A 15,430-nucleotide genomic window follows, 5' to 3' on the forward strand; every position below is an offset into this window, starting at 1 on the left:
CATCATTTCCTACAAGCTGATAGCACTGGCTATGGGAGACACGAGTTGACATCCGTACGTGATGATTTATGCTGTACATCGATCAATCGTCTAGATTGGTTGCGGTGTTACAAAGATACAGTAGAGCAAGATCTCCATGGGTGCAAATACATATGATGTGCTTTTTATTAATATATTCGCTAAAGCATTTAGATACGGCAATAAGAAGGGTACCTTAGATTGGAAATCAGATCGGGGAGGGGCACGGCGTTTGTGCATTATCACCAATAGACGCCTTCCCTTAATTGGTATAGACGATAAGTGTTGGGGTCCACACAAGGTCACTAAATTTTGGCCGCTAAAAATTGTGGCGGCTTATCAAATCTTCAGCGCTAGGTATCAGAATTATCTTCGTCATGATTCGCACGCAGTCTTGAAACTCAGACAAGAACCTACCAATTCGAAATGATCTTCGATAGACGGAAGTGATGCTTCATCCTGCAAAGGGCCGCATAAGAAGCGCATCGACTTCAAGCTTCGTGCGGTTTGCCAATAGGGTGCATAATCACCCTTGTCGGTCATGGCTTTCCCCATTGCCGTTCCATTTGAGGCGGCAGACCACCGCAACCGCCGCCGCCGCAGCCCAAGCTTCTAAAGCTTCCCAAGCTCCCCATGATCCTCTTTTACAAACACAAACACACATACCAGATCTCGCCAGTTAGTTATAGATCTTTTCGTTTTTAAAATCATGTATAATAGATCTCTAAACAAACCTATAGATCCTTCTGGTGCTCGAATCAACGAAATAGGTGTACAACAAGTCAGTACCCGTATCTATGAACAGATTTTCAAAAATGGTAGCGACCCACCACCACAAGAGCTCATTGATCTATCCATAGATCACTTACGCCGTCATGATCTTTATGGGAAGAATACCGACAATACTAAGCCCATTGCCTTTGATGTACCTGAACTTCAGGGCACAACTCTGGACGAGCACTTCTACAAACTTGGTATGGACTGTGCCCATCCGTTCCTTGGGATGGCGAAGGCGTTTGCAGAAAAATATGCACCCTCGCGACCGAGAGAATGGGTGAGGCAAAGCGGCTGGACGAAATATTATGACGACGATACGCCGCCAGAGAAGGTCGAGTTTCCAGACTCTGATATGCTCTGCTTTGATGTCGAGGTCATGTGGAAGGAGAGCTCATTTGCTGTCATGGCGTGCGCGATGAGCCCGACAAATTGGTATGCTTGGTTATCACCTTGGCTACTTGGTGAATCCGAGTCAGACCGGCATCTGATTCCATTAGGCGATCCAAATATGGACCGCATCATCGTCGGCCATAATATTGGGTATGACCGAGCAAGAATCCTTGAAGAATACGATTTGACACAGTCAAGAAACTCGTTTCTCGATACTATGTCATTACATGTTGCAGTCAATGGCATGTGTTCACGGCAACGGCCAACATGGATGAAGCACCAAAAAAGTAAGGAGCTACGCGATAAAATCTCCAAAGAGACAAATAACATGGAGCTAATAAACCTATTGGCCAACAACCATGAGGACGAAGAAGAACTCTGGGTTGAGAGAAGCTCGATCAATTCCCTTCGCGATGTTGCTAAGTTCCATCTAAATATCGCAATCGACAAAGCAGCTCGAGATCAATTTGGGGAGCTAGACCGGGAAGGCGTTGTTGGGAAGCTGGACGAGCTACTGGATTACTGTGCGGCAGATGTAGTCGTCACCCACAAAGTCTACAAGATCATATTCCCCAACTTCCTCAAAGTCTGCCCCCATCCGGTTAGTTTCGCTGCATTACGACATCTCTCCTCGGTCATCCTCCCTGTAAACAAGTCCTGGGATGCATATGTTCAAAACGCGGAAGCCACCTACCATAAGCTATCCGATAGTGTCCAGGACCGTCTGATCTCCCTTGCGGAGAAGGCAGTAGAAATTAAAGACGATGCAGAGAAATGGGGCAACGACCCATGGCTGAGGCAGTTGGACTGGTCTGGTCAAGAAATTAAGATGGTCAAGGGAAAGAAAAAAGGAGACCCCCCAAGACCTGCTGCTCGCCAGAAGAAACCTGGAATGCCTAAATGGTATAAAGACTTGTTCAAGAAAATCGATGCGGAAATTAGTCTTACGGTTAGGACTCGAATTGCGCCGCTCCTGCTTCGACTTGCGTGGGATAGCTATCCTCTGGTCTGGTCCGACAAATATGGCTGGACATTTAAAGTGCCACTTTCAGACATGTCGAAATATGGTTCAACGCAGCTTGCTAAGTGTGACTTCTCGGACGAGCCTATAGAAGCTTTAAAGAACGACAGGACTGGAATATATTTTAAGCTCCCTCATAAAGATGGTCTAACTACGCGATGCGTGAATCCGTTAGCCAAGGGGTATCTCCCATACTTCGAAAATGGTACTTTATCGTCGGAATATCCGTTAGCGAAAGAGGCGCTCGACATGAACGCATCGTGTTCTTATTGGATTAGCGCTAGGAGTAGAATCATGTCTCAGATGGTGGTTTACGAAAAGAATAAAGTTGAAAATAACGAAGAGGACTGCGCTAAAAAGGATGACTATGACCTTGGATATATACTCCCTCAAATTATCCCTATGGGTACTATTACACGAAGAGCAGTCGAAAATACATGGTTGACCGCAAGCAATGCAAAGAAGAATAGGGTCGGTTCTGAGCTGAAAGCAATGGTCAAAGCACCACCAGGCTATTGCTTTGTCGGTGCTGATGTCGACTCGGAAGAACTCTGGATCGCCAGCGTCGTAGGAGATGCCACCTTTAAACTCCACGGTGGTAACGCTATTGGTTTCATGACCCTGGAAGGCACCAAAGCTGCAGGGACTGATCTTCACTCCCGTACCGCTTCTATCTTAGGGATCACACGTAATAATGCCAAAGTTTTCAACTACGGCCGGATATACGGAGCAGGACTTAAGTTCGCTGCTAGCTTACTCAGACAGTTTAACCCTAGCCTCTCGGAGAAAGAAACGTTGGATATCGCTGGAAAACTGTATACCACGACGAAGGGTACCAAGACAACAAGGAAAACGCTCTCCAAGCGGCCTTTCTGGAGGGGCGGGACGGAGTCGTTCGTCTTCAACAAGCTTGAAGAGTTCGCAGAACAAGATCGCCCACGTACCCCGGTTCTCGGAGCTGGAATCACCGAAGCTCTGTTGAGTAGATATATTAGCAAGGGGGGCTACCTCACGTCTCGTATCAACTGGGCAATCCAGTCGTCGGGTGTGGATTATCTGCATCTTCTAATCGTTTCAATGGACTATCTGACTCGGCGTTTTAACATTGCGGCTCGCCTCGCCATTAGTGTACACGACGAGATACGCTATCTCGTCAAGGATGAAGACAAATATCGAGCAGCCATGGCTCTTCAAGTCGCTAACCTCTGGACCCGAGCGATGTTTGCCCAGCAGGTTGGCATAAATGACCTTCCACAAGCATGCGCTTATTTCTCTGCGATCGATATTGACCACATACTTCGTAAAGAGGTTGACATGAACTGCGTGACACCAAGCCATTTGACGCCTATTCCACCTGGGGAAAGCCTCGATATTATGCAACTACTCGAGAAAGGAGATGAAGCGAAACTCGACCCCGCTACTATCCCGGCAAAGCCTGTTCCAAAGCCAGAGAACATTTCGTATGAGCATAGGGTACCTGTGATGGAGGAGCTGAATGCTTCCCAAGATCCTACAGACCTCAGTTTCCTAAAAGCACAGATCACAGACGACGACCAGGAGCTTCGCCAGATCATCAAAGACCAAAAGAAGAATTCCGGGGCTGGATCGGCCAGTGTAATAGTGAACAAGCCCAGGCAGAAGAAGCTAGTCCCGTATAGCTCGCAGCCGCAACTTATCCCTCACATGTACAAACCGTTCGGGGCAAAGTTCACCTCGAAGCAAGATTATGGTAGCGGGGGGCAGTGGACTTTCGAGCCCATGCCTTCTGCATCGCTGCCTATCCGGAGGGCCTAGAGTCTGAAGTGGTGTGCCATATTATATATTTCCCGATGGACACGGTTTTTTTTTCTTTACATAGTAGGTAGTTACGACATTATTAAAAAGGGGATTATGACTCGGATCTAGCATAGTCTCAAAAGGGTGGCGGCAATGTATTAAAAGGGGCGTTATTGGAGGGAGTACTGTACCGTAGCAAGAGTAGATATACCTACCGTCCGCATTGGATTGTTGATATTCGAATGTTACTGCGACCTAATAGATGGTATTGGATGAATATTTTTGTGATTTTATTGGGCTGATATTTCTTATTCCTTGGGCTTCTACTATTTACTGTTCTGAGTTGTAGGTGCGTGTTATACAGTCTACGAGTAGTTGTCTACATCCTTAGCAGGTAGGTAGGTAAGTAATCGAATAGATAAAAGTTTACTATGTAGTCTTATCAAGATTCTGATATCTTTCACTAAAAGAGAGGTCAAAGAGGCACGGCTCCTAATTCGGCAAATTAGGCATAGTTACCCGCTTCAATCCCGCTTCGTCCCGCTCAGCCCGCTCAGCCCGCTACATGTCGTGCTACTAGGCGCAGCTAAATGCGGAGGTGGCAGACGCAGGGGCCACTACGTACGAGTAAATTTTGAATTGTCACACCTTTGCTACTACTGGCACCCCGAGACCTGAGTGTGTGAGTGATACAAACAGGGAGAGGAATTTGTGCTGTTTGTATTAGTGGCTACGAATACGATTAATTATATGATCTATTTATTTGGTCATTAGTTTGTAAGTATATCTGTTAACTAATTAAAATTTAAACTTTAAAGTATTTGTTCCGGGGGAAAAGGAAAGAATGGAAGTCTTTGGCTTATAATGGTTATAAGCTTACTAACATTTATTTACCTACCTCAATATTAAGGTCCGTAACCATTATACAAAGGTACGTTCGTACCCCTGAGTGCTACCCAACTGCCTTGGTATGTTACAGCGTATGTAGGTACTAATTAACGGTGTCACCAATCGTCCCAGCCATGCCGGATCTCTATTTTTAGCTGTCCTATACTACCTAAGATAGGTACCTAACCTAATATCAAAAAATAATTATTCGCATATGTTTTGTCCAATGTTTTTGGTCTAGGTAATTCGATGCCACGCCACGCGGACTTGTTCAACCTAAGATCGCCATATCTTTCAGCGATCAATATTATAACCTAACACTACCTAGGCACTTTTTGCTATAATATGTATGAAGTACAGAACCCCTTCAAGACACTCTGATAGGCTATGTCGACGTTCCAGCCCTAGCAGAAAATGTAAGCACTAATGACATCACACGCAGTAGCCAGTGTAGCATCTTCAAGGGCTTACATTCCTTTTGCCCTGCCGTTCGATGGTCCAACGCTGCTGTACCCCTTGCCATGGGGAGAGGGGGGGGAACCGAACCCCGGAGACGTCGCATTTATAACTAGATGATAAGCAAGCAACCCTCCTTTTTCACCTAGGGTCTAGGCTTCTACATAAGGTAAAGGATGAGTTAAGTTAGTAAGCCTGCATCCCGATTCCCGATGTCTGGAGTTGTCAGAAAATAGGTATACGCCTGCGAGTCCTTGCCGGTGAGAACTTTACCGGAAATAATTTCGAATCCATCCCATCCATCCATCTTTTCCACATCTTTACTTATCGAATCTATCACACCGCGCCATCTACCCACCGTCTTGGCATCGTAGAAGCAGGCTGGGTTGGGTAGGGCTGAGAACTTACCTTGGGTCTCTCTTATGTCCGTATAAGCTCGCCTCGATATGCCTTTCCTCTCGTCGCTGTTCGAGCGCGCGTCGCCCACGGGATCTTTCAATGGAAACCCGCCCGACCATCTGCCGGCTGAAAATGGGTTGCATATATGGCGTGCTGCGGTCATCATGCCGTTTTTCACATTTGGCTTTGTTGCTTTGAGGTTTTATACCCGGACTTATTTGCTGAGGGCTAGGAAGTATACCATTGACGACTGTACGTTGTTTCTCTGCTGGGAAGGTGGTTGGTGGTAATGTTGTAGTGCTGATTTACTGTAGATATCGTGGCGCTGAGCATGCTCGTCTGCATCGCGCACGCCGTATTGATGGCCATTGCGACGTATAACGGCATGGGCTTGCACGTGTGGCAGTACAACAAGGAGCTCAACGCGCGGTATTATCTCTGGATCGGGATCACGTCCGAATTCTACGTCTTGGGCTTGATGGGCTTCAAGAGCGCGCTCATCCTGCTGTACCTCCAGCTGTTCGGCGTGTACGCCAGGTTCAGGTGGGCGTGCTACAGCACCCTGTTCTTCTGCATGGGATATCTGCTCTGCAACCTCACGACCGAGTTTTTTGGCTGTCATCCCATCAGGAAGAAGTGGGAGCCCGGTTTGCCGGGGCATTGCATTAATAGTATCGCGACGGCTACGTTTTATGGCGCTTGCAATATGGCGAGTGATTTGGTTATCGCTATCTTGCCCCTTACGATGATATGGAAGTTACAAGTAGCGTCGAAGCTGCAGAAGGTCGGGCTGAGTCTTGTCCTGAGTAGCGGGTTTGCGTGAGTACCTATACATACCATCTATCGCATTGTGAATTGTGCTGATGTATGGAATTTCAGTGCTTGGGCAGTAGCTGTCGCTCGATGGGGTATTGCTACGTATGACTGTATGTCCTTGTATTTCAAATTTCCATGCCATATCGCTAGAGACACTTTTGGTAAACAAACGTTGGCTAACTCTCTTCTTTTCGTAGTGGTCGGAACCGATGATAGAACGTGGTGGGCCGGCGTCAGCTTCACCTTGAGTATACTCGAGATCAACACGGGCCTCATCTGCGCTTGCGTTGCTACACTAGGGCCTCTTTGGAAACTGGCATATGCGCAAGTTAAGGGCTGGACTGGCTGGTCTAAGCCCTGCAGCAGCAAAGAAGAAACTTGGCCGTCCTTCGTGCGGAAACCTGCCCACAGCCAATTCTCCGAAGAAACTAGGAGGCCGAGCGAGGCTACAATCGGCGGACACGGACTCCCTGCTGGCCGGGCGAGTCGTTTGGTAACGTACAATGGGTCGACGCTGACCTCTACTTACGAAGACGAGTATGGCCTGTTGGACGCTTCGGGCTGGCATCCCCATGGTATAAGAGAGGACAGGTCTTATAGGAGTAGGGAGGATGTATGAGATACATGTGTATTGAATTGTTCGTGTCATCACGTCTTTGTTTTGATTATGGTTGGCGCATATTATACCCCAAGTAGCGAATGAAAAAACTGATTTAGCATCCACTTCGATCATTGCTTTTCTTTATTCATTCATCGTTTATTACCGAGTAGAATATGACACAAACTACTTGTCGTTATATATTAGTTACATCTCTGTAAAAGTTAAGAGGCTCGGTGACCTATACTGCGATTGCCGGACCGACTTCTACTTTCGATTCAGCCTAAGAATACGACTGCGACTTGAACAGTCGACTCTAGGCTTGTTTAGGACGTTGGGGTGCATAATTCCCACGCGATATCCACATCCACGTTCCCCATCCTACCTCAACTAGTTCTCTTTAGGCCTATACCTGGGATAATATGCTTGCGCAATGAATCGCTGTTGGTAGAGACATACGAAGGGCCGAGGAGACGGTACGTGATGACTCCGGATTCCGGTGGAAACTGCAATATTTACTGCTAATTTGCGCCGTAATGAATAAACATTGGGTTTTCACCTAGGTAGCTCCTCCTAGAGACGTAATTATTTTCATGATGCTGTTGGGATTGCCATTTGCGGTCTTTGCCGTTGGAGCTGTAGCGGTTCCGTCTCCGCAGACCCTAGACTCGAGTCTCACGTTGCTGATCGACAATGATCTACAAGGTAAATCATATCCTACAGGCCAATTATTTGTTATATCTCTCATCCAACTTTAACCCTAGGGGCGAGTAGCCCTGTAGCCAACTCCGGGGTTTTACTACTAGAAGCTCGGTCGTTAGAGGACGCTAGCAAGACATGCGAGGCGGTGGGCGAACAGCTCTGGTCGCTTGAGTCGGGAACGAAAAGCATTCAAGCCAACTTGAATTATCTCAAATATGCAGATTCGGATTTGGGTCTTTCGCAATTCTGGGTTGCGTCTGGGAATCAGTCGGCTCGAGCTATAGACATAGATGGACGCATAGTTCATGCAGAACCAGAGGCCAAGCTCCCGGTTTTATGCTCCCAGTCAGCACCATTTTCCAACGTGACGGCTCAGGATACGGGCGAGAGATGGCAAGTCACTGTGAAATCCAACAATGAATCTCTTACGGGGTAATTATTGTCACCATTATCCAATTACCCCTGAAGGCTTTTATACTGATACGTGTCTACTTAGGTACCGTGACCGCTTGAGTTTTCGCTTCTTAGGCGTTCGATATGCACCGCAACCAAAGCGGTTCACATATTCTGAGCCTTACATCGGCAATGGGAGCGAGGTTTCTGCATTGGAGTATGACTCTCAGTGCGTTCAGGCAGGGAACATCGGGTCTGAAGATTGCTTGTTTCTGAATATTTGGACCACTCACATTCCGGCCAAGCCTACTACTAAAAGTCTGAAGCCAGTCATGGTAAGTGTTGACTTCAGTGCTTAAAGAAGACCGTCTAAAGACTTGATTAACAATTCGGGCAGTTTTGGATACACGGAGGTGCGTTCATAAACGGGGCAGCAAGCGATCCTACGTTCGACGGAGGCAATCTAGCGTCAAGGGGCGATGTCGTCGTGGTTACTGTCAACTATCGGTTGACTACCCTCGGATTCCTAGCCTTGAATGACGGTGTCACTAATGGTAACTTCGGCCTTGCTGACCAGATTAACGCCCTTGAGTGGGTAAGGAGGAATATCAAGGACTTCGGTGGTGACCCTGATAGGATCACCATATTTGGACAGTCCGCCGGCGCGGGGAGTGTCCACGCCCTGATAGCCTCCCCGAAGTCGATCGGCAAGTTTGCAGGGGCTATACCCGTCAGCAATCTTGCTAGTAAAGATCCCAGCACGGGTTATACGAAATATTATACGATCGAGGAGGAAGTCAAGGCACTAGGAAATACCATCTTAGAAGAAACTAGTTGTGCGAATGTTACGTCTCAAGTAGACTGCCTGCGATCTATATCCCCTCATACTCTTGCGGGGGGCCTAAGCACTTATGCTAGGTTCCCGGTTGTTGACGGGACATATCTCACGTCCGACAAACTTCAACTCGAAGGGCCCACGCTCCCGGTTCGTATCATGATGGGAACCACTCGCGACGACGGCGGTCCATTTATCAGTTACCCTACGACGACGAACCAGACAGAGTATCTAACATCACAAGGCTACGACGTGCCACCACCAGACCTCTTCCCAATTCCTAATATAGAGAACAAGACTTTAGCTCTGTTCAACATGGCAACCCGTCTTGTTACAGACAGTATTTTCCGATGCGGTGACCAAGCTACAGTGTTTAACGGTCTCCGGAATAACCGGTTCCACCCCGTCTATTTCTACGAGTTCAACAGGACCTACCAGCTTTCCGACTGGCCAAAGCTCGACGCCTGCGAGCCGCCCAAGACAGCCTCCCACCCCCATGGCGATCCTCACAGCGAGTATCTCAAATGCCATTCAGGCGAGCTATACTACATCTTCGGCAACCTAGCCCGACAAGGCCTACCCATGCGGGACGAATTCGACCTGTCATTTGAGCAATTCGTCCTAGACTCTTTCAGTTCGTTCGCAAGATCGTTCGACCCCAACCCCGACGTCGAGTTTCTCAAGGCCAGGGGCTTCCGCAGCACATTAGCGGAAATCGAACGCTCGGGGAGGTGGCAGCCCTCCACCTCGGAAGGGCAAATGACAAGACGGATCTTGCAATGGCCCGGCGTTCAGGGGCCGTTTACGGAGGCGGAGCAATGCGAGTATATAGGTTTGGCTTGGAACCAGTTAGGTTAGGTACCTAAGGTAGATAGATAGCTCTATCGTACGCGTCACCACATGGAATACACGAATATTATGCCAAAGCGCCCGATATTCTCCAACCTAGAATCTAGAATGAAGACTTATAAGTCTGATTAATAGTAGAGGTCTTTAACAAATGCCAAAAGGTCGTGTTGGTACGGCCTAGCGTATACTTCCACGCCCCTCCTAAGAACTACTTTCTCTATATCCTTAAGGTACTATCCTTATAATATCCTTATGAAGTATTGCTAGGTCCTGAGGTTCGATTCCTTCGACGACCATTCTTTTTTTTTTTCCCTTTTCTTTTTTTCTTTTTTTGAATTTCTAATTTCTAATCTCGGTATCATGTAAGCTAATAGATTATTACTTTAAAAATTACTTGGATTGATTTTAGGTATGTGTAACGTGTTAATAAAAGTTCCTCTGCTATGCATCCCCCCTTGGGACAGTTTATCACTCACAGGGAAATATGTCGTGTTGCGCGAAGCGATTTGCATCGCCAACGTAGGGCATCTACATAACAAAGAGCTTTTAATAGGCGTATTGCACGGGAACTTCGTCGCATCTCGTCCTGATTTATAATACTGAGCTATTTGGGATTATATCCTATCTTTAGAGATTCTCATAATTTTCCGTGGTTCTTTACGTGTTAGGTTTGACACTTCCCATTTTATACCCCTAATCGGTGCATACTAAAGAATAAGAGTGATTTATAAACCCCCTTGAGAAAGGGGGGCTTCATGGCAAGGGGCGCTATGCACCTAGAGATTCTGTCTTCTATGTCTGCTTCCTCTAATACATACACCGAAATAGGGGTAACTATAAATGAACGTGATAGCGATAGAGCGTTACACGAGCGAAGGGAGTTATTAGTATACTGTAAGCTAGGAGACAATCCCATTTTTTGTTACTAACGTGAAAGCAGAAGCAGGCTGGGGCGGCTTACGAACGCTGTTGGTTCATTAAGCATATAAATATATCTTAGCAAGGCTACATTGAACCATGCAAATGCCCCATGCCCCCGCTGTCCCGTCAGCTGGTTCGAAATTTGGGGGCTGCCTCTGAACACTTACTAACTACCCTTTTGCATGTCATATCGACGCTATTCGGAGACAATGGAATCAGAACAGAGGCAGATAAATGTATTCAAACCCATCCATTAACGCATACAATGTTTGTTTCTTCATATAATATGGTCAACATACTGACTTAGTCATACAAGGACGAGACATTGGCCATAGCTTCGACTCAGACTTGGAATACCTTCTTGTCAAGGACGTCGGTATCTAGCCTCAGCTCTGCAGCGTTCTCAAATCCTAGCCAAGCTGGTCAGGTTAATGGCTTTGATGACATCCTTGACACTGTTAAAACGCTTTCTCTACGCCGTATTCCATATGAGGAGATTGAACGCCAGGATGTCGTTGGCGAAGGAGAAACCTTCGTCGTTGAGCGCTGTGTCGTGCGGAATCAGATTCAAGCGATAAAGCATTTAAGAACTAACCTGTCACCCGATGATAGCATATTTCGGCGCCGTATTCGATCGCTCATCCTTGAGCTTCGTATTATGCGACACAAGCCTCTCCGAGGCCATCCTAATATCCTCACAGTGCTTGGTTACGGTTGGAACGTGAGCGTATCCAGGGTTGCGCCGTATCTACTTGTTCAATATGCGCCTTACGGTACGCTTCGTCAATACTTACAACATACCAAGTCCGAAACATCACTGGCACAAAAGGAGATCCTGATAGGCGATGTTGCAGCAGCGACAAGCGCTCTCCACCTCTGCGGTATTATTCACGGGGATATAAAGCTGGATAACGTACTCGTGTTTCACTCGTGGGACCGCCCAGCTAAATCCATAGCTAAGATTTCAGACTTTGGCCATTCCTTAGTTGTCACTGGGAACGAAGATCCCGAACGATACCTGAAGTATGGGGGCACGTTCATGTTAGTACTCCTTTCTCTCCTAGGAGTTTCATCTACCACTGACTTCTCTTCAGATATAATGCTCCTGAAGTTCATAATCAAAAGAGTTGTCCAATAGATCGAGCCGCGCTTATCAAGTGTGACATTTGGGCATTTGGAATTCTAGCATGGGAAGTATTCCTCGACGGCGATGAATATACGAACTACATCGCGAAGGTCGAATTGCCAGCTGTCGAGGATGGGAATGAACCTATTATAACGATTCCGCATCGATTCCTAGATCTAGCGAAGGCATCGATACCTTTTTCAAAATTAAACTTACAAGGCAGCGTCATCCGCTCAGCGTTTAATATGACCCTTCAAGTAGATCCAACGAAACGCATTTCTAATCTTACGAAACTCCCGTTTTTGTCGAAGTGGCAGTAAGTAAATCTCTGGGGTCCGTATCAAGTATATCTAACAACTAGGTAGTTCTGTTGGTGTTCAGGGGCTGCAAGCTGATTTGGCGCTTCATTTTGGCAGTTCTGAATGGTCCTATGAAGTAAAAAGCCAATGCTGCTAACCGAAGTTAATGTATACTAATTTTTTTTTACAGATGTTCCGTCCTGAGAATGGTAGAGAGATCCTATGGGAACATGAGGTGCATATATATCAAGGATTACGTCGAACCTACAACAGCTCGCATAGTCAGAACGGTGATGCTGCCTGGCAACTTGCATTATGCCAGTATCTTGGCTTTGGAGACTCTCCTAATCTCGAAGCAGCTCATCAATTAGCTTTGGCTGCCGAGAGACTTGGACATGCAGTTGCGACAACCTTCGCACCTCTTCTAGCACCACATGGCCCTCCTGAATCTTACCTTACCGAAAAGACTTATGCTGAACGGATAGTAGATTTGCTTCAGCAGAACAATGCTACAACTCCATATTCGCAATTAGTCGAAGCGTGTTGTAAAGGAGATACCGAAACTATCCTTTACTGGCTAGAGGTAATAGTGGCATCCGACGAGACTACTGATGGTAAATGCGATATTCTACGATTCCTATTTGCGCTCGAAAATAATCCCCAACAATTAGAGATCCTAGAACGCCTGAGCTGGGATGGAGAAGAGTTACCGCTAGACCAGCCGACCAAGTCGGTATATATCGTCCATAACCAATATCCGCTACGATTATTCGGAAGTCCGCTGGTATTTGCAATATCAGTCGGCAGTATTGAGACTGTTCGTCGGTTGATCTCACTTGGCGCAAATCCTTGCTCGAGAGCATTCGCTCCGGATCAATTCCCCGAAGCAGACCATCGCTCAAAATGGACGCCTATACACGTAGCCGTACAATACCACTGCCCTGAAATTCTATCGGACCTCCTTAAAATTGCGTCAGCCGCCGGTTATAAGAGCGAAGTACCGTATAGCTGTGCACTGAGCTACTCGTCTTCCCTTGAACGTACCGCAATGCATGGTAATAATCGTTATAAATCGTTAGAAACAACAATTTCAATTCTAAAGGAGTCTGATGATCTGCTCGGCACGACACCGAACGGAATGACAGCTCTAATGCAGGCGATAGATTTCCAGGATGTAGATGTGATTTATGCCCTTTGTATGGCTGAGAAAAGAATAGCTACCTCACCCTTTCGTGACCCTCGAAATTCGATCAACTTCACTTACCCAATTCACTTCGCAGCTCAGCTAGGATCTCGGCGTGACGTTCCTGAGGTATTGCGAATTATAGAGATCATCGCAAAAGACATGGACTTCAACAAACCCCTATACGATAACTTCGGGCGCACACCTCTTCATTTGGCAGTGACCGGTCCCTCCAAACTAGTAGCCTCGTGGTTCTTGGATAAGAATGTTGGTTTACTAAATATGGAGGATAACTTTGGCATGACTGCTCTTCATTACTGTGGTTCAGCCGCTAATGCCAACCTACTCCTCTCTAAAGGAGCAGACGTTAACTACACCAATAAATATGGAATGGCACCCTTACACTGGGCTTGCTATCACGGTAATCTGGATATTGTCCAGTGTCTTCTCGAAAATAACCCGTTACTCAACCTAAAGAATAACTCCTACGGCACCCCTTTACATTGTGCTATCATTCGGGGTTCATTAGACGTTACAATTGTACTGCTCGAAGCCGGAGCCCCTGTCAACGAGGTGGATAAGTTTGGAGTGGCGCCGCTACATCTAGCTTCGTCCTTATGTCGCTACAATATCATTCGAAGCCTCATGCAGCACGGGGCAGATATTAATTTGCTAGATCCAAAAGGTCGCACAGCAGGTACAATAGCCAAGGAATTAGGGACAATGGCGGGTATCATCGCGTCTGATATTCTAGATGATGACAGTACTGTACCGATTGAAGCCTTGTATGCCCGACGTCTAGATACCGGCTTCGAAGACACCATCCTCACCGAATCCCAGGCTACGACAACAAACCCGACGCTTGGGAATAATACTAATGAACTAGAGGCAGCAGTTGGTGGATTCGAACCCCCCGACTATGCCAGACTCTTCGAGATCAACGCCAAGCAGAGCACTTTCAACGAAGAGGATGAAGATGAGCCTGAACTCCAAGAACCGGAAAGGAAGCCCGCAGAACTCATCTACCATCTTGTTGCAGAATATTCCTGTCCCGCTAGCGATGCTAGACATATCGTACATAAGATCATACCAGTTCTAGAAATTACTACGCATATCAACTTTAAGGAGATAAGCAAGTATATCAACGTCGAAACACCTTGGTTAACTATATCAGAAGAGGGAAGTTCCTTTGAAAAGATAGTTGGAGACAAAAGATCAAAGGTGCTGGTGTCTTTAAAAGGGGCTGTAGATGTTGCACGGGCTCTATGTCATGTCCAGGAACCCGCAGATGCTTTTACGAAACTATACAATACCGTTGAGGAAAGGCACAAGTTCGACGACTCCGTAACCTGGTATACATACGACCGATCCATGGCGATTAGTTTAGAGCTAGCGAGACCTATCTGGGACGTATGGAAGTTAGACGGCCCCAAAGTGGACTCACTAATAGCCATCGCCAGAATGGCTAATAAAATCGACCTTGAAGAAACTTGGGTTCACAGCCCTTATTGTCCCTATTACGCACCTCCGGATTACGTATCACGGGAAGGGACACCGTTGCCGCAAAATGAGGATGAAGAGGGGATACTGTTATTATTACCACGGCGAGAAGAAGGCGAAGAGGAGACCTCGTTATCGGATAACCAGGATGAAGAAGGGGATGAAGAGATATTACTGCGAGAAGAGGAGACGGGGAGTGGAAAAGTAATTGTAAAAGTATAAGCGTTAGTTATATGATCTTCTCATACCCTTCTAGCTTCCTAGAAAACCCCAATATACGTATATACGAGGTACTTAGAAGATCGCACGCAAGTGAGGGACGGCGGCGTAGCTTTCATATGAAGTTCATACCGAATAAATTCCTCTGTTGGTTGATTATGTGTAGTATCATCATCAAAACATAACAATTATCTTTAACTTAATCCACGATAATTTATTCTATATTAGTCTATATGTAATCCCAAAATAGCATTAAGCCGTCAT

General features: G+C 46.6%; 2 protein-coding genes across 2 annotated transcripts; both read left to right on the forward strand.

Moving 5' to 3' along the window:
* Window positions 1–727: 727 nt before the first annotated feature.
* Window positions 728–4,000, forward strand: GL218_01229 (DNA polymerase gamma, mitochondrial; the record flags this gene model as incomplete). Its single annotated transcript, XM_033577688.1, has 1 exon — window positions 728–4,000. The coding sequence occupies one exon, from the start codon at window positions 728–730 to the stop codon at window positions 3,998–4,000; it is 3,273 nt and encodes a 1,090-aa protein (XP_033438335.1).
* Window positions 4,001–5,772: 1,772 nt separating this feature from the next.
* On the forward strand, window positions 5,773–15,169 carry GL218_01230 (Para-nitrobenzyl esterase; the record flags this gene model as incomplete). The annotated part of the gene is made up of 13 exons (XM_033577689.1): window positions 5,773–5,977; window positions 6,040–6,544; window positions 6,605–6,651; window positions 6,739–7,116; window positions 7,707–7,844; window positions 7,904–8,273; window positions 8,338–8,569; window positions 8,632–9,901; window positions 10,054–10,148; window positions 11,147–11,880; window positions 11,934–12,281; window positions 12,331–12,400; window positions 12,455–15,169. 13 exons carry the CDS (start codon window positions 5,773–5,775, stop codon window positions 15,167–15,169), a joined length of 7,107 nt encoding a protein of 2,368 aa, XP_033439334.1.
* Between the last annotated feature and the right edge of the window lie 261 nt (window positions 15,170–15,430).

Source organism: Daldinia childiae (genome assembly GCF_008694065.1).
Source record: "Daldinia childiae strain JS-1345 chromosome Unknown Scaffold2, whole genome shotgun sequence".
In the NCBI taxonomy this organism is placed as follows: domain Eukaryota; kingdom Fungi; phylum Ascomycota; class Sordariomycetes; order Xylariales; family Hypoxylaceae; genus Daldinia; species Daldinia childiae.